Raw genomic sequence first — 27,718 nt, forward strand, 5'->3', positions numbered from 1 at the left:
AGTAATATTATTATTACATATATTTTGGACATTAATTGAAAAAAAATGAAAATAAAGAACATTTTTGAAATCCTAGCAAATGCTGGATTTCTGCCAGATTTCACAGCCAAATCCGGAACAAACATCCTTGACCCCACCCCTGACGTTGCATTACATAGCATTCGTTCGAGCTAAACCAAGATGCCGACGTGTTGTGCACCAAACTGCAACAAAACTAAGAGAACACACCCAAATTTCGCCTTCTTTAACCTCCCGTGGCGTCAACCTGACAGGATAAAGCTGTGACTGTCACAGTTGAGGCTCCTTCGTCAGTCGGATAAATTTACATGGATCGAATCATGACTCATTAATAGCCAATTAGCCATAGCCTCTCGTGCCGGCACTGTATAAGCAACAACAGACTTTATGAGGTGGCATGGTGGGGCAGCTGTAAAGCGTTGGCCTCACAGTTATGAGGACCCGGGCTCAATCCCGGACTTCCGTGTGTGGCGTTTGTATGTTCTCCCCGTGTCTGCGTGTGTGTAACTTGCCTCCTGCCCATTGGCAGCTGGGATAGGCTCCAACGCTCCCGTGACTCTCGTGTGGCTAAGAAAATGGATGGATGGATATATGAAGAGTTTGTTTTCAAAATGAGACATATCCGTTTTTTTTCATTTTCAGAAAAGAGCTTGGTATTGAAGTGAAAACAATAAACTCAATTTATGTTTCTAACTATTGGGGGATGGAAAGAGATGCTAAAAAGTAACTAAACACCATACTACAAAAAAAAATAAAAACATTGGCATTAATATTCACCGAGTTTTTTTGATGACAAATTTCATTTTTTTCTCCAAAATGATACATATCCAAACATTCTATTCTTGGCAACGTGAGACATATCCAAATTTCGACTTAAACCTTCAGGAGCAGCTGTATTTTTTTTAAAAAATCAGTTGCTTTTGATAGGCAATCATGAAAACTATTTGCCTTTCAACATTTCAAGCATTTTAAAATAATATTTAAGACCATGACCACCACATTTAGAGAGTTAGGTATCAGAAATAAGGGTCAGTCACCAGTCACAATTTTCACAATTAGCTCACTAATGTCAGATGTTGAAAAAGGAGATGAAAAAATGGCAATTTCTTTTAAAAAGGTGTTTTTCAGTTATTTAGAAACTGTTTGTTCACTATGAGGTCTTGGAAAGGCTGAGTTTACATCATTGCAATTTTGTGTATCTGTATGCGATTCTGCAATCCGACGTCTGCAGGCATTGTGTCACTCAGTTGATTCATTTTGTTTATAAGTTGATGTGAGATCATTAAGAAAGTAAACTGCTTCAAACCAGTCTACCAAGGTTAATATGGGTTGCGAGGGATACCAGCAGAAAAAAATAGGTAGTCGATCTCATACACACATCTCCAAAATGAAATCAGTTTCAAACTCACAAATTCACTGTTTGAAATCTGACTCATTGAGTCTGCTTTCTTTTGATTTTATTTATAGCTGTCGCTGTCGGGGGAAAGAACACTGCAGAATAGGATATAAGTCTGTAGTAATAATAACAGTATTCATAATGCTCATAGACAGAAATTGAGTCTACTCCAAGGGTGTTGATTTCCTTTTAATGTCAACTTTTCTTAAGTCATAGCCGATAACTTTCCTTATAAAAAATGGCAAAAAAAAGATTGCATAGAATTATAAAAATTTATTCATTCATTAATGATCGTTGGTGAAATATTTTGAACAACAAAATTACTATTCAAGCATTACACAATCATAGACAAAACAGTATGTTTATTACATTCAGATACAATGGTACTTGGATGAGAACTGAAGTATTAAATTGCAATAATTTCATAAAGAATTAAAATTAAATAGGAAAAGCACCCTTACAATGGGACAGCCTGCAAGTAAACCAGCACAATCACTGATTCATTTATTCGATATTATTAAACATTGATAAACAAAATACAAGACTTAGTTCAGCTTGAAAGCAAGAAACACTTGAAGCGCTTCTTCTTTTCTGACCCCGTTTCCGCTGGGTTTCTTTTCCTTCCCAGCTTCATTCTCTCCGGTGTCTCGTATATAAAATCAAACTCGGCATTAGCATCTCTCTCAAACGTGGGCGCAGCCATTTTGGATGATGATGTGGAAGATACCGGAACTTCCCTCTAGACGAATTCTGATTGGATGCTGCTTGCTTCTGCAGCGCACGCTGATTGAACGAAATTATGTCGCATTTTGCTCTAAATAAGATCTCGATATGTCGCATTTTGAAATAAAACGCGATCTTCCTTGGCTGATATAGAACGATAAGTAGCACTTTGAACAAAAATCAGAGTATCCCGATAACTACCATTCGGAGCTGGATAATTTTGGCGCGAGTTTCGTAAATCTGAAAAAATGCCTATGTCACGTTTTGAAAACAAACTCTTCATATCTACGTCATACTCAGAAAATAAGCTTGTATTTTTTATCAACTTTGAACATAGCCCAGAGCATTCATATAGCTCACATAGCATTCACATAGGATTCCAAAGACGGTTAAAAATGTGTACTCACCGATTTTCCACTGGATGTACAAGTGGTCCTTTCATCAAACTGTCATGGATCGAAAGTAAATTGATATGTAACACGTCTTCATCCAAACAAACTTCATATCTATCTGAGGAACTTATGCAGACATGTTGATCGTGATCTGAGTTCATTTCGGTATGCTCCATTTTTTTGTTCGACCTTTTCAAACTCACGACAACACTGGCATTCCGCCACAGTTGGCATTTGGTCACAAAGAGAACACGAACACCAGTCTTTCGAAACGAGCCTGTCTGGAAGATCTCTGAGGTCCATATTTTGGAATTGTTGTGCTCCTTCGTCAGCATCACGCCCCCTCTCCAACAAGTCAAGTTCCGCCCGTGTGTATTCTAGTTCAAACGCCCAGCCTTGAACATTGTACATTATGCTATTTTTGTTGTTTGTTTGTAATCATTTTTCACAAAAATCGGCCATAAAATGCCAGATAGTGGGCGTTCTCGGTATCTACAAGCAATGGTGGTTCAGAACAGGAAGCACTGCAGACGTTGCAAACGCTGAGTGGCTGTCAGTTTTCCAGCTGGATAAATTGAAATGTCTGAGCGAGAGTGGAATTTTGCGAATACTTCTCCAATTTAGACATGTTTCTTGATTAAATCTGGGGATAATTTTGGCATTAAAAGAAACACTGAACCCTCATCCACTAACTTTTATTCCGCACTCCCATTCCCATTACTTTGGAGAAAGTGTTCCTTTAATTTGTTACAGGCTCAAAATTATGTTTTATATTCATTTGCCTGAGTACACTTAATTTTTGCACGTACATAATGGATTGCATTGGTGAAGTGCAGCCATATGGAAGTTCCATAATATGGAAGTAAATCTATGCCACCAGGATTTGAATTAAAAATCCCACTGAAAATTTGTTGTAAAATTCACATTGTTACTTCAAAGTAATCACATTTTCAATAGCTGTATTTCAGTTTAACTTTTCAATGTTAACAAATTCAACATGTAAAAAAATTCAACCTTCAAAATTCAAACGGAATAGTTGCAGTGTCCTGAGATTAAACTGGCTCCAAAAGAGAAGGGGAAAAAATGTCTGATGTCTCAGGTAACGATGGTTTGAATTTCAAATTTGGGCATTTTTTTCCCAGAAAAATTTACATCAATTCCAAATATTTAGACTGGCAGTTCTACTGTACCCTCACTTTGCTCTGTAAATTGGGCTTCAATGACATAAATAAAGCTGATCTTGGAAATTGAGCCTCGCACCATTTAATATTAAAAAATTACCTGCAAAAAATGTTTTGTTAATGTGACAGTACTGCGCTCTGTTGCCCACAACTAATAATTATTTAACATGTTGAAAATAAGACAACTGTACAAGCCGTGGTAGAAACATAATGGACAATAAAGCTTTAGTAGTGTTTATCTGAGAATAAGTAAAGCAATTTAATTGGCAACTTGGTTTAATTCGTAAAGGAAACAAAACAATGAGTTGGTGTGGATTGCGATGAGACACATCACAAAGTCGGCACAAAGGTGCATGCAAGCTGTTTTACTGTGAACAAAATGATAAGAAAATGAAGAGAGCAACTATTACAAGGCAGACGATACATTGCTGAAGACATTTAAAAAACTTTTTTAGTGACCTTGCAACCATTGATGGATATGACAGATAATACATTCAGCAATCCATTTCCCATATTATTAATAGTTTTTCATCTGGAAACCAAATTATATGAAATGTGCAAAATAATGAACTTGTCCCATTTGAGGGTGGAGTTATATTTTATGATGTACAGAATATTTTCTTTCATGCAGTACATGACGCACTGCTGTCTGCTTCGCAACTGGAAGATTCCCCGTTTTAATCTTGGCTGCAGCCAGGTAAAACAGTTCACATGTGCTTGCATGGGTTTTCTCTGGGTGCTACAGCTTCCTATAAGCATTACAAAAACGTTAGGTTCATTCAAGTACTCTAAAATGTGTAAATTGAAGGTTATCTCCCCCTGTGCTTGGCTGACGAATCTAGGGTGTATCCGACCTCACTCCTAAAGTCAGTTGGAATAATTTCCAGTTCTGCAGCCCTAATGAGGAAAAGTGGTCCATAAAAATGGGTGGATCTTTCCTTTCAATTGCAGTTTAATTGCACATTCAAAAAAATGCTCGGCCGGGTTTTCTTGGTACTCGTAACGATCACCTTTTTACAAAAACAAAACTGCAGAAAGAGATTTTACTCATAAAAACAACATCCACAATTTCACATTTAAAACAAAGCAAATGCATTGAACATGTTTTTGATTAAAATGTTTTTTGTCCTGGAATTTTACAACACTGCAACAATGTATACAAATAAATAGCGGTGCACAAAGAGACCAGTTGTGAGCACTGCCTCATCTCTCAGTGATGATGATGATCTTTTCCTGTTCAGTCCTCAACATGCACACTAACAAGCAGACTTCATCCTCTGCGGTGCAGTGCAGTCATTAGCGCTGTGACCTCATCTCCTTTTCATCTTCCTCTCTCCACTGCCGGCCTCCCTGCTGGTCTGACCGATGCCCCGACCCAAGGACCTGGACGTCTGAACCACGACGAGGCTCCACACGGAGGTAGGCCCGAACATGATGGCGCTGCGTCACAGAGCCGCTGAAGTCAATGACGCGACACTCGTAGGTGCCCTCGTCTGATGTCTTTACGCTGGACAGGCGCAGTTTGTGTGAAATGTTGCTGCCGGCCACTTTCACCACCTAAGAGTCACAAAAATTAAAGACTAGCGATTTACAGCTCACTGAGTTCTCCTTGGCTTTGTTACTGATGATATTGTCGATTGTGTGGAATTGATTGTTGGTTAACGGCGCCTAGAAGTAAATGAGGCAACACGGAGTGTACTCGCTGGCTTCAGTCAACAGAGCTCTTGTTGATTTAGTCTCAACTACTTTGCAGTTTGAATAGGAATTACATGACATCAGCTATGGAAACTTCATATACCTCCATAAATATCACAGCACACTTTGAGAAGCACAGTTCATCTTAGTGAGACACTCGCACTGAAGGCAGAAAAACTTTCACAATATCTATCATGGGAATTCCCATCTCACTCTTACATCTCGTCCACTTCCACAGAGACGTCTCCATGCAAGACTGTGAGTGCCACATTTAAAGGAAATGAGAGGAGCCGCTTTGATTGGACAGAATTAAAGTCGGCTACGGTCACATCCACAGCAGTGCAGTGGTCCCTCTTTAAATGCACCGAGGCGCGCTGGTCCATAGAATTGCCAAAACGGGGTCTGACCTGCCTCCACGCAGTTATGGCATGGGTTGTACCAGATTTAGACCAGTCATGAAATTAGAGCCCATCGGTTGGAGGTGAATGGTTGGCTTTGTACTTACACTAATTTTAGTGGCATCTTTCAAGGTTTCCTCCAGAGGAACAACCTGCACAAAAAAATTGAGTCCTGTTAATCACTTACTGTAGACTTCAGCAGAGAAATGTAGACTGCTATTGAATAGTAATGAATCAGTAATGTTTTAAATTCATATTCTGCTCAAATGCTAGCTGATCTTTATATATGGCTTTTCTAGTCTCATACACTATGCATTCTAATACTGCACAAGTTCTTCCTCAACAGCAAGTACCCATCTCAGCGCTCTGCAGAATATGTGTGCGCAACTGCACCGATGCATTTCTTTTGGGTATTGATATGAATTATGCATGCCATAGACATTTTCAAAATCTATTTATTTTTCAGTGCCAATTACAGTGTCTGGAGATGGCACAGGAGAGCATAAGTTGCCCCGTCCTGGGAGGGAGGCAACCTGTTTCTCCAGTCTTGGCAACAGTCAGTTAGTAATTAGCCCTTCATTTCTCTGCCACGGGATTTATGGGAGATAAGGATTTTATAATCGTCAGTGATCTTTAGATTTAGTGCAAGATGTTAGGTCCAGTACGAAGCTGCCTCAACACTAAAACACACAAAAAATACATAATCTGTCTAAAATCAACATATCAAAGTTTTCTTTCTGTTGTCATTTGCACTCTTTGGGTCTCTTGCTTGCTTGGCGTCAGTGTATAACATAAAGGTGACCGTGATATATTGTCTTAAGAAAGCAACTTCTATATTAATACAGGATCTCTTTTCTAAAACTAAAACTGCTGACAAAGCAAATCTAAATCTGCTGGGCGAAGTATACCTTGGAGGTCCTCTTTCAATTATTGATATCATTTTATGGCCTTCTGACTCTTCTCTCAGTTTTACTACCCCACAAAATCTAACAACTTCGGTACCTTCATTAGTTGTAAAATTGGAAACATCCTTTACTGATTGGCTCTCACAGAAATTACATAGTCCAGCTGCCACTGGAACGTTAGCTCATGGATGAAACTTGTGATCTTGTTGAATAGTATAAATATTGCTCTTCGCTCAGGTCGTCCTTGAAAGTCACCCAGAATTAATTGCTTTATTACAGTTGAGACTTTCACGAAAAAATATGACAAAAAGCAAAAAGTCTATTAAAATGATCGCTGAATTGGAAATAAATCTGTGATTTGTCAACAACAACTTGTCCTGGCTGCTTGGGAGTGCAATATTGCTTCCAATAAAAGGCAAACGGAATATGCAGCTGAAAATGTTTTAGCTGAAGGGTGCCAGGCCGTTTACCTATCTGGACCCTTACCATCCAGTCTGCTTGGATGGACTCTGCATGGGCAATTTTTTTATTTTTTACCATCGTATAGGATATAGTATTGTTTATTCATTAATTGATTCATTTTTATTAATTCAATTTATCTTCCATTTATGATGCTTTAATATCAGTCTTCAGAGGATGCTCTTAAACGGTCATAATCTACTTTAAAATGAGTTTCACATCTTTTTTATTTCGCACTCACGCTCGGGGATACTTTTTACAACCGGGGTCCTCTATCACTAATTGTGGGATTTTTATTGTTTTAGTTATTTTTTAATCATGATCATATGGAGTACTTTTCTACCTTTTTGGCACCTTAGAAAAATGCCATAGTACAAAAGACAGTTAAGATGTTTTTATTACTGAGCCATCCTCCAATTTCTCAAGGTTACACAAATACATACAGTATTTTTGTCCGTTACAGCCTTGAGACCCGCAAAGCCTGGCGTCTGGTTGTTTTGGCAACTCATATCTGCTTGCAGAAAGATTCTCTTTTTCTGAGTCAGATCTTTATATGCGTCACATGGCTTTACAATGAAGTGTTCATATGTCAAAGCCAGCTTTGACATGCACACAAAGAAAGCAGGGATGTAAAAATGTATACATTGCAGAATGCTGAGAAGGAATTGCTGTGTGGTGACAAGTTATAATTGTTTTTGTCTTATTACATTGCTCATATAATGAAGTCAGTAAAAGATAAGCGCTATTTTCAAATTATTATTATTCCTCCATTTCAGAAATTCCACTGTAGTAACTTTATCCATGATGACTGGAGTCATTTGCTCTATCCAGGCTGCTCAGCACAAAATAGCTAACACAACATTAAGTGAACAATAACATTTATATTGAAAAAAAAAAAAAAAAAAAAAAGAATTGAATGTAACAATCAGTGGCCAACTTGTGTTTGTATGTGACATTTATTCCACTAATGAGAAAAAAAAAAGCCTTGCATCTTACATCATTTGTGATATGCGCAGGTTTCTTGGGCCAGTCATTGTGGTCCTTGGTGTACCACCACTGGATCTCCAAGGAAGAGGGAGAACCTGCCCCGCGGAAGGAGCACGCCATCTCGACATCCTCGCCGCTCTGTGTCGTGATGTCGTGGGGCACCTCTGTGAACAGAGCTGGCAGAGAGATTGAAAGATGAACAATCACAAAAAGTGGCAATTGTTGAAGGAAACAGCATTTGACAAATGCAAAAGGTGATGTGTTGACCGATGTTATTCAGAGACAAAGTATTCGGCAAAACAGTACTTCCCCTGCCGTTCACAGGGGATAGGGAGTCAGGACCGAGCGCTGCCACGAATAGTGATTACCACTCTGAAAAGCTCTGTCGTTGCTTATATGTTACAAGATGTTGGCAAAACACTACTTTTGTCGAAAGGAAGTTTTTCAACTCACTTCCAATGGTTCCACAAGATGGCACCAAAGCAATACATTGATTAGAAGCAGTATTTGTACACTTACATGGTACAGTAATGCTTTGACCTTAGCACAATAATGGATACTTTCCCAAAAGATTACTGAGGCGCAACACGCTAATACAGCATTTGTGAGGTTTATTATAAACATTTCCCTCAAGCAGAAATTCAATTAATACTCTCCTGTACACAGTGTGCTCTCATTTAATGAAGCGGTTATGTTCCAAAAAATACGGGTTAAATGAAATCCGTGTTGTAGAAGATGATTTTTTTTTCATCTTTTGTCTCTTTTATTCATTGTATACTTTTTCATTTACAGGATGTTTTTTTCCATTTACAGTCCTTTTTTTTTTGTTTACAGGTTGTTTTTATCATTCCCAGTATGTTTTTTTATTAATAGTGTTAATTTCATTTATGGTATGTTTTTTTTTTATTTATTATATACTGTATGTATTAAAACCCTAACCACACTTTATAAATCCTTTGCAGACAGGCATGAACATTTTCTCACATTTTTCTCATTTAAACTCTTTCAAAGTTCAAACCTTTGCAGATTTAAAAAAAAAAAAAAGTACACTGCTGTATTGTAGTATGAAACCAAAGATCAAAACCGGTTTTAGGCCAAAACATTTATTTGAGAAATAACTCTCCCTTCATCCATTTTCTTCCGCTTTATCCCAGACCGGTTATAAACATTTTCCTTTAAAAAGAAAAATATTATAGCTTTTAGACACAATAAATTGAATTTTAATGCTCATTCTATGAGATTGGACACACAAGAAACTTTTATCAGCGACTCAGGCATAATTAACAGTTCCTCTGGCCAGTTGGTGCGGCTCTGCTGAAGCGTCCTTGGTACACGTGTCTTTTTGTGAAAGAAAACATAGCTATGGGTCATTGTTGGTGCTATTTTTTCTTCTGGATGAGAATATTCTTATAAACAGACATGCCACCTTCGAATAGGTTGGAGAACTGAAGCCACGACACTTTGTGCGGGTGTGGCAAAATGCCATGGGGCCAGCCGGCTCCCGCGGCAACATGCTGCTCCACCGGCACCCCCTGAACCCCACTGTCAGAAAAGTGCACCTGAGCTCAGTGGATTTCGCTGAAGGTCAATCAATCTCATCCATGCCAAGTGTCCTGTACAGTACAGAAAGTGTTCAGCTTGACTAATTTCCATAATTGTTCGATGCTAGCAGAGTGGCTCTTTTGTGCCGAAGAGGAAGAAGCGGACAGAAGTGGTGTTGAGAAAACTTGACAACCATGACCAATAAATGTCAGCAAACTGCACTGAGCTCAGGGCGCTCATCCAGCAGCAGGGTTCGGGGGCCCCCGTGATCATCTACCCTAAGTAACGGGACCACCAACGTAGCACAACATAGGCACAATGTGTCACGGCGTTCTACAAACTATCCAGATGACACACAGTTATATTTAGTCGTGCCTCCAAATGACGATAGTTCAATTGAGGTGTTGTGCCACTGTCTAAAGCAGATAAATAACTGGATGAGCCAAAAAAAGTTTCAACTAAACCACAACAAAACCGAGATAATTGTTTTTGGCAATAAAGAAAATAGAATTTCTGTTAGTAAAGACCCCTAGACTCACTATTTTTAAAGATAAAGACCAACTCTGAAACCTTGGTGTTCTGATAAATTCTAACCTGACTTTCAACAGTCATACCAAATCAATCACAAATTATCTTGATATGTTTATCGTGTGACAAACATATCAAGAGTGAAGGCTTGTATGTGTCAAGCTGACCAGGAAAAGCACATCCATGCTTTTTATCTCAAGTAGACTTGACTACTGTTATGGTCTTCTGACTGGACTCCCCAAAAAGAGCATTAAACAGCTGCAGCTTGCATTCTGACCAGAACAAAGCGGTCAGAGCATATAACTCCAATCCGAAAGTCCTTGGAATGGCTTCCAGTCATCTTTAAAATAGATTTTAAAGTTCTGAAACTACTCTATAAACCACTAAATGGTTTAATTCCTGAATACCTAAAAGAAATGCTTACGGAATACAAACCCAGTAGAGCTCTGAGATCGACTGATCAAATAGTGGAGCGCAGAGTCCAAAGCAAACATGGTCAAGCAGCATTTAGCTAGTATGCTGATAAAAAAAAAAAAAAAAAAAAAATAATAATAATAAGTTGCCAACAGTTCAGCTGGTAAAGTGTTGGCCTTACTGTTCTGAGGTCCCCGGTTCAACCCCGGACCCGCCTGTGTGGAGTTTGCATGTTCTCCCCGTGTCTGCGTGGGTTTCCTCCGGGCACTCCAGTTTCCTCCCATATTCCAAAAACATGCCACATTAATTAGACACTCTAAATTGCCCCTAGGTGTGATAGTGAGTGTGGCTGTTTGTCTCAATGTGCCCCGGGATTGGCTGGCAACCGGTTCAGGGTGCACCCCACCTCCTGCCCGTTGACAACTGAGATAGGCTACAGCACTCCCGATGACCCTCGTGAGGATAAGCAGTGAAGAAAAAGGATGGATGGATGGATGGAAGTTGCATACAGAGGTGACGTCAGCCCCAAGTGTGAATGTTTTTAAATCCAGGTTGAAAACTCCTTTTTTCTCATGCTATTTCCACGTTTTAATATTTCTTGCACTGTACACTGTTTTCTTAATTTTATTTATCTTAATTTATCATTTTTCCGTTGTTTTAAATGCCGTTTCTTTGTTTTCTTTTAATCATATCAAGCATATTGAGTTACTTGGTGTATGAAATGTACTATATAAATACATTAACTTTGCCTTTCGTTTGTTTTACAAACGCCACGCTGCATTATGCGGGTGCACCGAATCACCGCGGGGCCTGCCGCCCACCCCCATAGTGGCAGTTCTGGTACTTAGGGTGGATGACAGTGGTCTACAGTCCCTTAGCTAATCAGGGACGCAGAACAACTTGTGGGGATTCCCTTATCAAATCAGGATACAGAACACAATGTGCATTCATACGCTGTAAAAAAAAAAAAAAAAAAAAAAAAAAAAAGCCTGCCGCATTGTAAAAACGAACAACAACAACAAAAATCGTGTAACAGAGAGGCCACATGAAGGTTGAGGGAACACTGAATTTTTCATACCAAACAAAGAACCAGAACAGGCACGCACACGTTAGGTGTCTTGCACTGCTCAAGGGCAACTCATGAGTATCCAGCATGAAGACAAGCTTCTCTTAAACAACTAGCTGTAATTTCTTTTTGTCTGCAGCAAATCTCCAATTGTGACTCTCCAGTTTCAAAGCCCAAAGTATTTACAGATGAGCTCCTGTCTTCCCAAGAGAAGTTTCACCTTCAGAAACTTTGTGAAGGGCATCCTTATCGATCGACTGCAGCATCCGCTCTTACAAGCATAAGCCAGCTGAAGGCATACCCAACAGCTTTAAATATGTCAGTTGTCCTTGCATTTTCCCCTCACAATATGAAAGTTCCAGCTCTTGCGGTATGCAGCACATTTCCTCTGCACAAAGACCTCTTTAGTTGGCATTCAGCACAGTGACAAGCTTATCCTGGGATGCACACAAATTCCAAAAGAAAGTCTGAGAACGGAAACAGCTTGACAGGGGATTTGGTATCGTTTGAACTACTCGACCTGGCAGAGTCACGTCCTTGATGCGGTGCAACTCACGGCCTGCCAGTGGTCTCATTTGTCAGGGGAATGGAGGCAGTAGAGGTGAACTGACGTGAGTGCGGTGTGAAGTGTTAAGAAACCTGGGAACAAAGCGAAGTCTCACACAAATGCAGTCGAACGACAACGGAAAAGCACCTTGAGGGAATTCAAAGAGTATAAATAAGTAAATGCACAAAGAACTGGTGAGTTTGGGCCAATTATGGGAAGAACCAGAGGGCAGACAAAGAATAACAATACTAAATTTGAGTATGCCAACAGAATAAAGCCTTCCAAAATTGCAAAAAACAAACAAAACAAAAATGCACTGTGTGGTAATCACTAACTTAAATAGTTGTGTACGTGTCATGCACTTACTAGCTGTATATCATCAATAAGCAAATGCAACCGCAATGATCTCACTGTTGTGCAATGAGAATATGTGCACTTGTCCCAAACGTAGGTGAGCCGGTGGTTGCCATGGCGACGCATGAACCATTTTTAAATATAAGAATATCAAGATGCTAATTTCAAATAAAATAAACTGTTATTAAACTACTAAAAGCTGTGACTGGCTTGTGATCAGTTCAAGGTGTACCCAGCCTCTCACACGAAGATAGCTGGGATAAGGTCCGGCACCCTTAGTGAGGAAAAGATGAATGAATGAATGAATGTCCATGAACTCCTAAAAGTAAGTTTTCTACATGAGTTGAAACACCAATTGCACTTGCAGCTGGCGCTGAAGCTGTTGTCATTGTTTATGGTGACATCTGGTTCTGCTCTTTAAAGTGTAACCCCTAAAGCGTAATTGCTTTTTGAAGGCCTTTCCCTGTGTGTTCTGTTTAGCTAATATTTTCTCCATTTTAAGCGTAATCCCTGAGAGACTGCATGACGCTAAAGCACGGAAATGCATACATACGAACACACAGTCTGTTAAAGGTACTTGGGTGAGAAGACGGTATGCCAGGTTCTATTTGATAAGTAAATTGAGATTAAAAGATAGTTTTCACTCTTGGCATCAATGCCATTTGTTTGTAGAATGAGATAGATACATATTTGATGCAGAAAGGGCTGCAGTAAAGTGTATTGTATTGTATTGTATTGTAGTGGTGCGTATCCTTCAGACAATTACGTTGAAGTGGGTCGTCTCCTCCCTAGAATTTGAGTGGGATTTTTAATAATATCACAATTACAGAATGAGACGACAATGTGATGCTTGTATCAGGCTTCATCATAGAGACATAAGGCAATATACAGAACACAGACAAAAGACATGGGAATTAAGATATTGTACTAAAAAGGTAAATGTGTTGAAATTATCAAAGTTGATTTATACAGGAAGATTATAGCTAGCCTCACCATTTGAAGATTCTCCACTTTTTCCTCCAAGCTGCTTTACTTTCTTGTTGAAAACACACAACTTTCTCTTTCAATTCTCGTCTGATCATCTCCACCTTCGTTCTTTGTTCGACCATTATTTCCACACTGACGGATTGCCCCATCCTTCCCCCTTTCATTTCCCAATTCAGTTCCTCTCCTCTCTGCCAGTCTCTCGGAGCAGGCCAGCCGTGTGTGTGTCAGATCTTTGATGTCTGGCATTCGGAGAACCCCCTCTGCACTCATAGAATTTTTGGTGCATTGCCCATTGGCACTGGCACATGACGATTATATTGAAAGTGTTACACTGTGTGCTACAGGAGTTGTATTCAGCAGGCATATACAGTAGCATGTGTTTGGTGGAATGCATACCAATTCACCATGACACTGCTTTCAATTTTCAAATAAACAATACACTAAAACCATGAGTGATTTTTGAAATACTGACATCCAATTCTCGTATGACAGATTCAAGGGATTAAAGGGAAAATTGGTTGCTTAAAAAAATCCTCAGTATACAGTTAACTGTTAGTTCTGGCTCCATCATCGAAAACAGGACGTTCTGATTCCCTTGAACTGTTTCCGCCCGCGTAGCAGGTACACTTGGTATACACCTTCTGTCCCATACAGAATCAATCCATCTACAGACAATAGCACAGTGATTGCAGTCGGTGAGGTGTCAATAGAGTCGGCCTTGACTTCAATCTATTCGTCAAATCTCCTCTGTGTCTGTCTCCTCTGAGCTACCACCATCTTGCGCTTGCAGTAGTTTCCTGAAGTGGAGCCTGCTTCTGTTGGGGAAGAATCTAAGATTATGATGAACAAAACCACTGCTGCTCCAAACCTCTCCACAAGTGTTTTGTTTCTTGCATTCTCAGAGCTCGCTTTGACATATGTGACAACTGTTATTTTGTCATACGCTCACTCGCTTTCAAAGAATCTGTAAAATTCTTGGAAAACACAATAGCACGCCAAAGTCAAAGAAACAACCTACAGTCATTTAAATGGAACACTGAAGTGCACACAAAACTTAATAATGGATTGTGCCAGTAACTAAAATAAACCTGCCTTGCTTGACTGACCTTTTGAAGCATACATATTACTTGCCTATTGCCTTTTAGAACAGATGCATGAAAGATTGTTTCATGGTGCACATCAACAACATGCATTTTTAAAGTGATCCTTTATGGCATTTTTCACTCCAGTGAATATTGAACTCTGAGCGAGTGTGTGAGAGAGAAAGTGAGAGAGAGAGACAGAATGAGAGAGAGAGCGGGAGGGGCAAGACACCACAAGGCCCAAACAAGAAACTGCTTGCTGGCCACCGAAGACTCATTAAAAATGAAAGGGAGTGCAAGAACCTATAAATGTATCCATTGACGAACATAAACAACTAAAGCCCAAAAGAAATAACTCAAAATAAAAAAAAAAAAAATTCTCCTTAGGTCCAAGGCAAAATGAGTTGGATCAATCAAGTCTGAGTTGCAGCGTGGGGAACAAACCAATCATTTCTTCTCGTCTCTGCCCTTCAAGCTTTTTGAAAATGAAATTCAGAGAAGACGTATCAGCAAAGACAAAAAGTATGTGAGTTTTGTATGTTTTTATTGGAAGTTTGAATTCTTTAAACATTTTTCAAAGACAAAAAATGACAGATACAAAATACATTAGGGATAAAGAATTATAGAAAAATGTCGTAACTTTTCATATTTCTTATTTTCTTTTAGGGAATGGGGTTCTCTCTCAAGGGAAAACTCAGTAGGCTTTTTGTTACCATGACAACAAAAGATGGTAGAATGGACAATAATTATGCAAAGGCTACTCTGTGTTGCCAACTTAGACTTCTGTGACTGTAGTGGCTTACTGAAAAAAAAATTACTGGTACCAAACCCGATTTTATATCTTTTTTAATGGTCGGTGGCAAGGGGGTGCATTATGTGATAGTGGAATACAGTAGATTCAGAAGAGTGTCGAGCATCATTGGCTAATTTGGCTACCATTTAGCCAAATAGATATGCTATTTATTTCTAACCTTTTTATTTGTATTTTAAAAAATAATAATGTAAATGGATATTATTTTACCTGATCATCATTACACACAGCACACTACTGGAAGTGGGACTGCATCAGGGATCAGCTCTGAGCACCTTCCCGTTTGCAGTTGTAATGGATAGGATGACGGATGAGCTTCAACTGGAATCCACATGGACCGTGATGTTCGCAGATACTGTAATTTGCAGCGAAACCGGGGAGCAAGTGGAGGAACAAAGATGGACGCATGCACTGGAAAGGAGAGGAATGAAGAATAGCCAAAGTAAAACAGTATGTAAAACATCATTTCCGATGGTTAAATCTTCTTTTTCTTTCAGTTTGTCCCGTTAGGGGTCGCCACAGCGTGTCATCTTAGCCTATCTCCTGCATCTTCCTCTCTAACCCCAACATTCCTCCTGTCTACCCTCACCACATCCATAAACCTTCTCTTTGGTCTTCCTCTTGCTCTTTTGCCTGGCAGCTCCATCCTCAGCACCCTTCCACCAATATACTCACTCTCTCGCCTCTGAACATGTCCAAACCATTGAAGTCTGCTCTCTCGAATCTTATCTCCAAAACATCCAACTTTGGCTGTCCCTCTAATGAGCTCATTTCTAATCTTATCCAATCTGCTCACTCCGAGCGAGAACCTCAACATCTTCATTTCTGCCACCTCCAGTTCTGCTTCCTGTTGTTTCTTCAGTGCCACCGTCTCTAATCCGTACATCATGGCCGGCCTCACCACTTTTTTGTAAACTTTGCCCTTCATCCTAGCAGAGACTCTTCTGTCACATAACACACCAGACACTTTTCGCCAGCTGTTCCAACCTGCTTTGAGCCATTTCTTCACTTCCTTACCACACTCACCATTGCTCTGGATTTTTGACCCTAAATGTTTGAAGTCGTCCACCCTCGCTATCTCTTCTCCCTGTAGCCTCACTCTTCCCCCTCCACTTTTCTCAATCACGCACATATATTCTGTTTTACTTCGGCTAATCTTCATTCCTTTCCTTTCAGTGCATGTCTCCATCTTTCTAATTGTTCCTCTGCATGCTCCCTGCTTTCACTGCATATCACAATATCATCTGTGAACATCATGGTCCAAGAGGATTCCAGTCTAACCTCATCTGTCAGCCTATCCATTACGACTGCAAACAGGAAGGGGCTGAGAGCTGATCCCTGATGCAGTCCCACCTCCACCTTAAATTCCTCTGTCACACCTAAGGCACACCTCACCATTGTTCTGCTGCCATCATACATGTCCTGTACTATTTTAACATACTTCTCTGCCACACCAGACTTACACATGCAGTACCACAGTTCCTCTCTTGGTACTCTGTCATAGGCTTTCTCTAGATCCACAAAGACAAAATGTAGCTCCTTCTGACCTTCTCTGTACTTTTCCACTAGCATCCTCAAGGCAAATAATGCATCTGTGGTACTCTTTCTTGGCATGAAACCATACTGTTGCTCGCAGTTACTTACTTCTGTCCTGAGTCTAGCCTCCACTACTCTTTCCCATAACTTCATTGTGTGGCTCATCAACTTTATTCCTCTACAGTTCCCCTACCACTACTTTACAGTCAGGAACCTCCTTCAGATTACATCGTCTGCACAAAATATAATCCACCTGCGTGCTTCTACCTCCGCTCTTGTCGGTCATTATATGTTCCTCCCTCTTCTGGAAATAAATGTTCACTACAGCCATCTCCATCCTTTTTCCAAAGTCCACCACCATCTGTCCCTCAAAGTTCCTTTCCTGGATGCCGTACTTACCCATCACTTCTTCATCGCCCCTGTTTCCTTTACCAATATGTCCATTACAATCTGCACCAATCACAACTCTCTCGCTGTCTGGGATGGTCAGAACTACTTCATCTAGTTCCTTCCAGAATTTCTCTTTCAACTCTAGGTCACATCCCAGCTGTGGGGCATAGCCGCTAACCACATTATACATAACACCCTCAATTTCAAATTTTAGTCTCATCACTCGATCTGATACTCTTTTCACCTCCAAGACATTCTTAGCCAGCTCTTCCTTTAAAATAACCCCTACTCCATTTCTCTTCCCATCTACTCTGTGGTAGAATAGTTTAAACCCTGCTCCTAAACTTCTAGCCTTACGACCTTTCCACCTGCTCTCTTGGATGCACAGAATATCAACCTTTCTCCTCATCATCATGTCAACCAACTCCTGAGCTTTTCCTGTCATAGTCCCAACATTCAAAGTCCCTACACTCAGTTGTAAGGTCTGTGCATTCCTCTTTTTCTTCTGACGATGGATCCGGTTTCCGGGGGCGGGCGTTGTTAACCCGGGCCACGACCGATCCGGTATGGGATTCTTTAGATGAACGCTCATATTTGTTTGGCACAGTTTTTACGCCGGATGCCCTTCCTGATGCAACCCTCTGCATTTATCCGGGCTTGGGACCGGCCTAGAGATTGCACTGGTTTGTGCCCCCATAGGGCTGCATTAAAAAAAAAAAAGACAATCAAGAACAGGCTAGGCAAGTATGTTATTTCAATCAATGTCATCCTGAAATTCCATTTGGAAGTGACACCCCAGACTGATTCTTTCGGCTTGTCCCTTTTGGGGTCGCCACAGCCTGTCGTCTCAGATGAACACACATATGTTTTGGCACAATTTTTACACCGGATGCCCTTCCTGACGCAACCCTTCTCAGGGAGTGGAGGCCCCGGTGGGATACGAACCCACAACCCCTGGTTTTCCAAACCAGTGCTATAACCACTGAGCTACGGGGCCTCATGGTTATATCACGAGTGTTAATCAATTTATTTTACATATGTCTGTTCTTATGCAGCCACCTATTGAGGGCCTCTGCCTTAAAATGTGTTCTGAAATGGGCACTGCTGGCTCGAATAATTGAACAAATGCATTTTGAAGTTAATTGGCAACGTTTGTCATGCGCAAAGGTGCCACTTCATCGTGCCAGCTGGTAAATTAAGGATCATTAACTTAATTGGCCCCATTTCTGTAATGCCTGTGGTGCACAGAGGAGAAGAATTGAAAAGAAAAGGGAACCATGTGAACACGAGGACATGAGCTAACAGTTTAACTTTTGCCAAGGTGAGCGTAAAAAACCTGTGAAGAGAATCCCTCTGGGAGGAGTTATTTCCCTAATTTGATAAATGGCTTTAATAATAAGGGAAGGCTAAAGCGAAAGGTGAATGAAGCCCATATAATCAAGAGACTTAGTGCCGACATTTAGCACAATCGTTAATTTCTATATGTCCGCATATTATTACTTGGCATTTTGAGACATTTTTACGCCATAATAATAAAAATGTACTATATTTATCGAAAATATGTATGAAAATGTTGCCAGGATGTGTACAGTGTTGCTACTTGACTTACCGTCACTGCTGATTTGAATGCTACGCCAGCTCTTATGAAAACATTTTATCACTCTGGCTTATAGTGACAGGAGTTTCCTTTACTAGGATTGCTGACAGCGCATAATGGCATGGGGGGAAAACAACATTACATACAGATAAGCAAAAATAAGTCATGTGGGAATTTGCCAGAAAGTCAATAAAGCTGCATTAGCCTCAGATTCAGGAGTAAGGTAAACAGACAAGGAGCTCCTTGGGGAAATAAATGGATGCCATGAGCTCTTCAGCCTCCTTTCAAGGTGGAAGGAAAAAAATCATGAACTAAGAGGGGAGCAGATTTCTGCCTGTTCCTGCAGATCATCCAGACTTGTGGGCCGAATTCTTTGTAGCCCTGGGGGCGTAATGCACAGGAGCTATTTCCGTTTCTTTGCGGTGTGTGAGAACATGTATTAACATGCCTTGTTGACAACTCATACCCAGGCTCAACTCCCCCGAGATGAATATTAACGTCACGCTCCATCAGAAATTGTGGACAAACAAGAGATATGCGGTATGGTTTGAACAACAACTGTGTGCAGCACTGACCAAGATTCTGACATCTCAACCTGAAAATATGCAAGACAATTAATATGAACAGTTTGACTTCAGTTCAATGTGTTTTCTGCTTAAGACACAGATCACACAAACTAGTATATCAACTCACACACATTGTTTAGTGAATAATGCCTGGACACATTTGATTCTAAAATGTAATGGGTTCTTGCTCTCCACTTTTATCAAACCTCAACAAACCTGGAAATGGGTTTGCTATGTGGTTTTTTTATGGTTGTACCATACATTTTATCAAAAAATAAAGCAAAAGATTAGATGGGTTGAAAAACTCGTGCTTTTCAAAAATAATAATGCCCTTCACGCTTTGTCGGTATGATGGAGTGCAGTTCCACAAAAATCCACACTTCTGCCTCCATGAAAACCTGGTGAGCCCTCATTTAATTAATGCAATTTCGGATTTTTTAATGGTAACATTATCATCTGTGACAAAAACCCTACAATATTGTTTATTTATTCATGAATGCATTATTACTGTTTTTTTTTACTGACTGGCTGGGAGAAATTATGCAATTTGTGTGAGAGTGTGGGTGGAAATGACATGAGAGTGTTATCAGAGTCTGGGGTGAGTCAAGTATTTGCACCCTTTAATCTGTAAGGCTGCAGCACTCCCTGGATCCATCAATGTATATCTTGGGACTATTGCCCTACATGGACTGTGTAGTTGTTCCATTTATCGGCTTACATCAGTCACCCACATTTGAAAAATGTACGGATGCCGTCAGCCATGCCCGCAAATATAAAGATGTGGGTGTGTGTTCTGTTTGTAATTATGAGTGTACCCCTTTAAAAGCGGAGGGGGGCACTGTCAGGTAAACTAGGAAGTGGAAGTAGGCTGAGCAGCAGCTCATTATAGTTATAGATGGTCGGCTTCCATGTTAAAAAAAAAAAAAAAAAAAAAAAAGTCAGGCTGTGATTCACTCCACTGGATCGGTTTTCACGTGCACCGAGTGTGTGCGACAACTGCGCAATTGCGCAGCTTAGAGGGAACATTGGTCAAGACTACACAAAAAAAAAGCAACATCTTTCAATATCTACTCGTAACAAATTTTATGCGTGTGAATTGAGAGTGTGATGGCGCGCGGGCACATACGTGCCTGTCAAATCACTGAGACTGTAACATGCAAGTGGGCCCAAACAAGTTCAAGTTTTGGCTTGGCTTGGTATGGTAAACAGGTCACAAGATATTTCTTAGTGGGATTCCTCCAAAACCTCAGTTGGCTACTGCAATGAATGCAAGGCGTACTCTGAATCGCTGGTTAGGTGCCCTTTGTGGGGCAACAATTGGCTTCCGAGTGACAAATATTTGTAAGTTTTAACCTCACATTTACAGTAGCAGTTGTGGGGAGGGGCATATCTAGACATGTCCATGTAAACTTTGGTTATGAGTGCTTGCGGTTTGGTTAAATGTTCAAGAGAAAAACTCGAGATCCATAAAATCCAAAATATTGAAAAGGTCTACTCTGAAGGCAAACATGTTTGACTGCTACTCCTTGGTGACCCAACTAAGCACGGAGACGTCTCCACAACCAGTGGTGACTTGAGTCTCCATCAGGTTGCCAACTCGTCTCCAGGCCAATGAAATGCGGGTATTGGTCCTTGATCAGGATACGATGTAGCATAACACATTCTACATCGCATGGACTGGACCGTCAAAATTGCAGCTGGGCTGATGGTCTAAAGCACATGAATAAGTCTTGGTTCTCTTTGGAGATGTGGGTTCAAAGCTCACTAATGTCAGTGGTTTTCTCAAATTTCCCATCTGGATATAAATTAACTACTTTTTAAAAGAAATGAAGGATTGTACTTTTTTTCCTGAATATCATCTTTCTTTGTGAATGTTTGAATCTTAATAGTTTTTGCTGATTTATTGGTGAACTTGAAGGTGACAATCATTCAGTTCATAGCTAGGCTTATGATTTTTATTTCAAGTAATATAGTTTGCTTCCTTGTAAAGGACTATATTACCAAGTATGGATAATTTTCAGACGCACGGTTGTTCAGCTGGAAAGCGTTGGCCTCACAGTTCTGAGGTCCTGGGTTCAATCTCGGACCCGCCAGTGTGGACTTTGCATGTTCTCCCGTGCCTGAGTGGGTTTTCTCTGGGCACTCCGGTTTCCTCCCACATCCCAAAAATATGCAATATTAATTGGACACTCTAAATTGGCCCTAGGTGTGATCGTGAGTGCGGCTGTCTGTCTCGATGTGCCCTGCGATCGGCTCGCAACCATGGTGTACCCTGCCTCCTCCTGCCCGTTGACAGCAGGGTTAGGCTCCCGCACGCCCGCGACCCTTGTGAGGATAAGTGGCTAAGAAAATGGATGGATAATTTTCCAACAAAGAATTTGTACTTACACTGTAAGATAAAACAAACAAATGTTTTTCTTTTCATGGCAGAACTACTCTAGCATCTATTCAGTTTCATTAGATTGTGGTGTTGTACTTACAATGTTGAGGTCGGTAAGTGAAGTTCATTTTACTAGTAGCAAAATTCATAATTCAATAAGACATTTTAGAACAGACAAAATACATTACAGCTTAAATCACGATCAAAATATTGAACTCGTTTGAAGTCCCTGCCTTTTAATAAAACATCCATGAGCCAATTGTTTTTTCTGTGTAATCACAAAACAGAGATGAGCGCTCACCCTTCACAGCATGACTGTGCAATACGACTCCAAGCCCCCTGCACAGTCCCAGCACCATGAAACGGGACAGCAATGCAAAGTGCCATCCTAATTAAGATGACAAATAATACAAAAGGCTTCTTTGCACAGCCTCCTGCCGATGCTGACCAACCCGTGCGGCAGATTTATTTTCGCCTAGCACCAATATGTTTCATGTTGGGAGGCAATTTGATTTACACTTGAGCGCAAGTGGAAACTGGGCTGCGGGAGCTGAACGGTCCTCAGCCAGATGCATTTATATGAAACAAATGGGCCTGGCCTGATTCTAACAAGTGCTCAAGAGACCAACGCTTTCAGCCTCGACATGAAAGCTCCACTGCTTTGGTGATTTATCAAAGAAACCTACAAAAAATGATTTCTGGATTGATTTATTAAAAATCAACAGAGGGGATTTTAATCTTGGTAGTTTGTGGTCACCCACCCACCTCACTCCTTCCCCCATTTCATACCCAGTTAGAAACCCCACATGTGGGAGAACGCAACAATTATAGCCAATTATAATTAACTCCCAGTGGGAGAAATGTGTCTAATTGATTTTCTAACCTGCCAACCACAGTTAATCTATTTGAAGCTGCTGCAATCAGCACTCGTCAATAGTGATTGGGCATGTGAAATTGGTGTGAAGCATTGGTTACATACATTCAAAATGCAAAACACACATATATATACAGTATATATGCATATTCAATGTTTTTACCCCTTCTAAGAAAACACATGACTTCTGAAGATTAATCCATTCATTCTGCTGCTACTCAGATTAAAAAGGATAAACCTGGTATTGCGGACTCATGATTATGTATGGAGTGACTGCTCTCCTAACGATCCACATCATTCTGTGACATCATCACCGTGCGAGGGCCTGATTAGGATGACATTGAAAAAGTGCTTCCAAACCTCAAAGGTCGAGAGATGTTCAGAAATGCAATTTATTTATCAAGCAGCCATATGCGTTCCATCAAAATCGATTTGAATTAGATTTGGGACTCAAAATCTATTAAATTCTTTAAATCAAATTTAACTTTATTTATAGAGTGCATTTTATACACTGATATGCATCTCAGAGAGCTTAACATAGTTAAATATCAGTCCCTGCTACCCATACTCATCTACACAAATTCATATGCACACACACAGTCATTATTATCAGTCAATATTATCTATCATTGTTTTGGTGTAGTCAATCAAAGGCAAAACCAAATTTATGAAAAACAAAAAAAAATGTTTGCTATTGTGTATTAAACATTTTTAGGTTCAATAATTTTCAATACACAATAATGTTTCCGTTGTTTTCAGTGTCTCTTTTTGCATGGCAAACAGGTTGAAATGCTTCCGGAGCTTCATATGGCCCACGAACCTATGGTTGGCCAACCCTAATCAAGTTGGAAATCTTGACTGGGTTATTTCCGTTTTTCATGGTTAATGAATACCAACAGACACTATTTAAATTTAGAAAATACTGCAAATCCACGCTAAATAAAAAAAATCTCACAGGCAAATCGTAGGAACATTATTTCCAGTGGAAATAGTATATTATGGATGCAAATCAAAATCAAACTTACCATTTCCAGATAAACGATTGTCCAGCCCACTGGTTCCGACACTGAGTGCCGCGTTAAGTTGCACGAAAAGTCCCACGTAGTGCAAAAGCCCCACTATGGCTCTCATTGCTTCCAAATATGTCGACGAGTGCGAAGGAAATATCACGACAGGTGGAGAGCATCGATACAGAACCTCCACGAAGCGCAACCACCGTCACGGACATGAAACTCAAAGGTTGTGGAGCGACACGCCGCTCCACTAAGCTTTTCTGCCACTGAACGTGCCCGTGGGCGGAAGGAGACGCACGGAAGACAGGTGAAAAGCGGCCACCAGTGACAGTCAACTGCGCGGAGGAATCTCAGACTTTTCCCTGCCAATGGTGGAATATTGCAATCATCAAACAATATATTTGCTGTACACATTTATAGGTACGTATTAGATATTGACAAATAAAATAAAGTGTATTAAAAATCACATCAAGTTTCAGGAAAATGAATAGTGGAATAGATTGCTTGAAAAAATATCATACAGTACCGAATAAAATTGAGTATAAATTTGCATATATTGACTCAACATAGAGTGAAGAAAATACGTATTCGAACACCCAGCTATATTGCAAGTTCCCCCTCTTAGAAATCATGGCGAGTCAGAAATTTTCACAAAAAAAAATCGTAGGTGCATGTCCACTGTGAGAGAGATAATCGAAAAAGAAAAATCCAGAAAACACAATGTATGATTTTTTTTAATTAATTGTGTGATACAGCTCCAAATAAGTATTTGAACACCTGTCTATCAGCTAGAATTCTGACCCTCAAAGACCTGTTAGTCCGCCTTTAAAAGTTCACCTCCATTCCATGTATGATCCTGAATCAGATGCACTTGTGTGAGGTCGTTAGCTGCATAAAGACACCTGTCCACCCCATACAATCAATAAGTCTCAAACTTGTAACATGGCCAAGACCATAGAGCTGTCCAAAGACATCAGAGACAAAATTGTAGAACTCCACATGGCTGGAAAGGGCTACGGAGAAATTGCCAAGCAGCTTGATAAAAAAAGGTCCACTGTTGGAGCAATCATTAGAAAATGGAATAAGCTAAACATGACAGTCAATCTCAATCAGAGTGGAGCCCCATGCGAGATATCACCTCGTGGGGTCTCAATGATCCTTAGAAAGGTGAGGAATCAGCCCAAGACAACACAACAGAATTTGGTCAATGACCTGAAAAGAACTGGGACCACCGTTTCCGAGGTGAATGTTGGTAATACACTCTGACGTCATGGTTTGAAATCATGCATGGCACAGAAGGTTCCCCTGCTTAAACCAGCACATGTCAAGCGCCTTCTTAAGTTTGCCAATGACCATTTGGATGATACAGAGGAGTCATGGGAGAATGTTTTGTGGTCAGATGAGACCAAAGTGGAACGTTTTGGTCATAATTCCACTAACCGTGTTTGGAGGAAGACGAATGAGTTCCATCCCAAGAACACCATCCCTACTGTAATATTAACATTGGTTTTCTCAAGTGTTCAAATACTAATTTGCAGCTGTTTCACACAAATAAATCGTTAAAAAAACATACATTGTGACTTCTGGATTTTTCTTTTTAGATTCTCTCTCTCACAGTGGACATGCACCTACGATGAAAATTTCAGACCACTCCATGATTTCTAAGTGGACGAACTTGCAATATAACAGCGTGTTCAAATACTTCTTTTCTTCACTGTATATTGTATATGGAAGAATCTTAATCACTCTTGCCACTTCCTCAGCCAGGAAAGCTGCATGGCTGTGACAAAAGTTGTAGTAGTGTCGTAGTAGTAGTAGTGTGATTCAGGGTTTCCTGAATATCTGCAGCTGGAGAGGCATATTTGAAATTTGATCCCTCTAAACTTAACACGAATGTCATACATTAACGAGATAACCTAACCAAAAAGATCTTAACATACGTATATTTGTTGCAATTAAGGAGAATCAAGCAGCTGTTATCCCCCCACCCTCAAAAAAGGGGAAATAAATCGTAGCATCATCATGAAGCAAAGTACTGCAGTGATTATGTGCCCACGGATACCATGGTCAAAAAAGGTGTGTAGAAGGGACAAACTAAAAAATAACTAGTGAACATAAAGTTGGTCTGTGTTTAAATTTAGATTATAATTCAGTTCTTTTCCATGTTTTTCTCTTCCAATGTAGTTAGCGTGGTATGTGGTTGTTTGGTTATTGTCTACACTTGTTCTCATCAGCCCTCCACTTGTGTTTGATGAATTCTTTGTCCCCAACTTTTTCTTTGTCATGTTGTATTTCCCAGTTTAGAGATAGTGGAATAAATCTTCACGAAGCATCGTAACACTGCAGCTGTTTAATGGCTCCTTCCTTGGTGCTACATGTGGATGCCAAAGCACAATCACTATCTTGAACCATTCACGATGTATTGTGATGTGTTTTTATCTTATTGGCTCTTGTGAATGACTATGTATTCCAACACAATGTTTGACCAAGTCATTTCCTGACATAAACTATAAAATATACTAGTTTTGGACATACTCTGTATGTTTGAAATGTTCATCACGGATTATGGCAGGTTGTATTATGTTTAGAAAATGGCATGTGCTTAAGTGGGAAGAGGACTTTGAAAGAATGCAATGTTATTTCTAAACCGTAATGATGGTTATTTATGCACACAATTGACATTGTCTCAGATTATCGCACGACTAGTCACTTTACACTGCACACATACATTTCTTGCACTGGATGATTATTTTGTAAAATAAATAAATCAAATACTTCTGTTACTCATTATTGGCAACCTTATATTATTCAGTGACTTGTTCCTTTTATTTTATTTTATTTTATTTTTTGCGTCTTTGTCCCAAAAGTATACTCTGCTGCCATACTAGAGTGGTTCCAACTACCGGAGACAAATTCTTTGTGTCTTTGTGTCTACAAATAATGATTCTGATTCTATGTTTTTAAACAACAGGAAGCAGAACTGGAGGTAGCAGAAATGAAGATGCTGAGGTTCTCACTTGGAGTGAACAGGTTGGATAGGATAAGAAATGAGCTAATTAGAGAGACAGACACAGTTGGATGTTTTGGAGACAAGGTTAGAGAGAGCAGATTTCGATGGTTTGGACATGTTCAGAGACGAGAGAGTGAGTAGAGTAGGTAGAAGGTTGGTGAGGATGGACTGCCAGGCAAACGAGCGAGAGTAAGACCAAAGAAAAGCTTGATGGATGTAGTGATGGAGGACATGAGGACAGTGGATGTTAGAGAGGAGGATGCAGGGGATAGGCTTGGATGGAAAAAGATGACACGCTGTGGTGACCCCTAACGGGACAAGCCGAAAGGAAAAGAAGAAGAAGATTCTATGTTTTCCATTTTCGGACTTTCTTAATTTAACATTTACCTCCATGATCCTTGTCTGTCTTTTTCTTTTGAAAAGTAAAATGTTTTTAGATTCCTGCCTTGCTTCCCTGGACTCTGGACCTCCACCTTCTTGCCTCCAACACCAAAAAAGACCCAACCTGTAACATGATATTCAGATACGAAATAAAAGCTAAAACTGAAAATCATTCAATCCTAAAGATCTGTAGGGGCAAAAAATAAATAATATTCCGTCTGCGGTCTATCATCCATGTTCTCTCTCTGCAGTGTTGCTGGTACAAGGTGAGCTGAAGGAGAGAAGGGATTTTTGAAAATAAGCAAATGTCACCTTGTCGGCTGGACTCAAGTAAGTTCATCATGCCAGTAGGTGTTCGCTCAACTGTTTCTGTATCTCTCTCTGCATTTATTTGGAGATGAAAGTTTCGGTTGTACTGAATACCTGGAATCAAATTCAACCGGCGACTAAAGGAGGACAAAACGATACAACTGCATCTTTTCAAAG

General features: G+C 40.1%; 1 protein-coding gene and 1 non-coding gene across 3 annotated transcripts; both read right to left on the reverse strand.

Annotated features, from left to right (window-relative positions):
- Positions 1-4,571: 4,571 nt before the first annotated feature.
- LOC133508003 (V-set and transmembrane domain-containing protein 2-like protein) lies at positions 4,572-24,180 on the reverse strand. Of its 2 annotated transcripts, none has more exons than XM_061833657.1 (4): positions 23,854-24,180; positions 8,164-8,330; positions 5,911-5,955; positions 4,572-5,267 (listed from the first exon to the last, which is right to left on the reverse strand). In XM_061833657.1, exons 1-4 carry the CDS (start codon positions 23,957-23,959, stop codon positions 5,007-5,009), a joined length of 579 nt encoding a protein of 192 aa, XP_061689641.1. In that variant the 5' UTR covers positions 23,960-24,180; the 3' UTR covers positions 4,572-5,006. The 2 variants fall into 2 exon arrangements, with proteins under 2 accessions (XP_061689641.1, XP_061689642.1); XM_061833658.1 differs by lacking the exon at positions 23,854-24,180 and adding an exon at positions 12,261-12,294.
- trnas-gga (transfer RNA serine (anticodon GGA)) lies at positions 18,336-18,408 on the reverse strand. The gene has a single exon. It is a non-coding gene; the product is annotated as a tRNA-Ser (tRNA).
- Positions 24,181-27,718: the final 3,538 nt, after the last annotated feature.

This window comes from Syngnathoides biaculeatus, chromosome 10 (genome assembly GCF_019802595.1).
Source record: "Syngnathoides biaculeatus isolate LvHL_M chromosome 10, ASM1980259v1, whole genome shotgun sequence".
NCBI classification, from domain to species: Eukaryota; Metazoa; Chordata; class Actinopteri; order Syngnathiformes; family Syngnathidae; genus Syngnathoides; species Syngnathoides biaculeatus.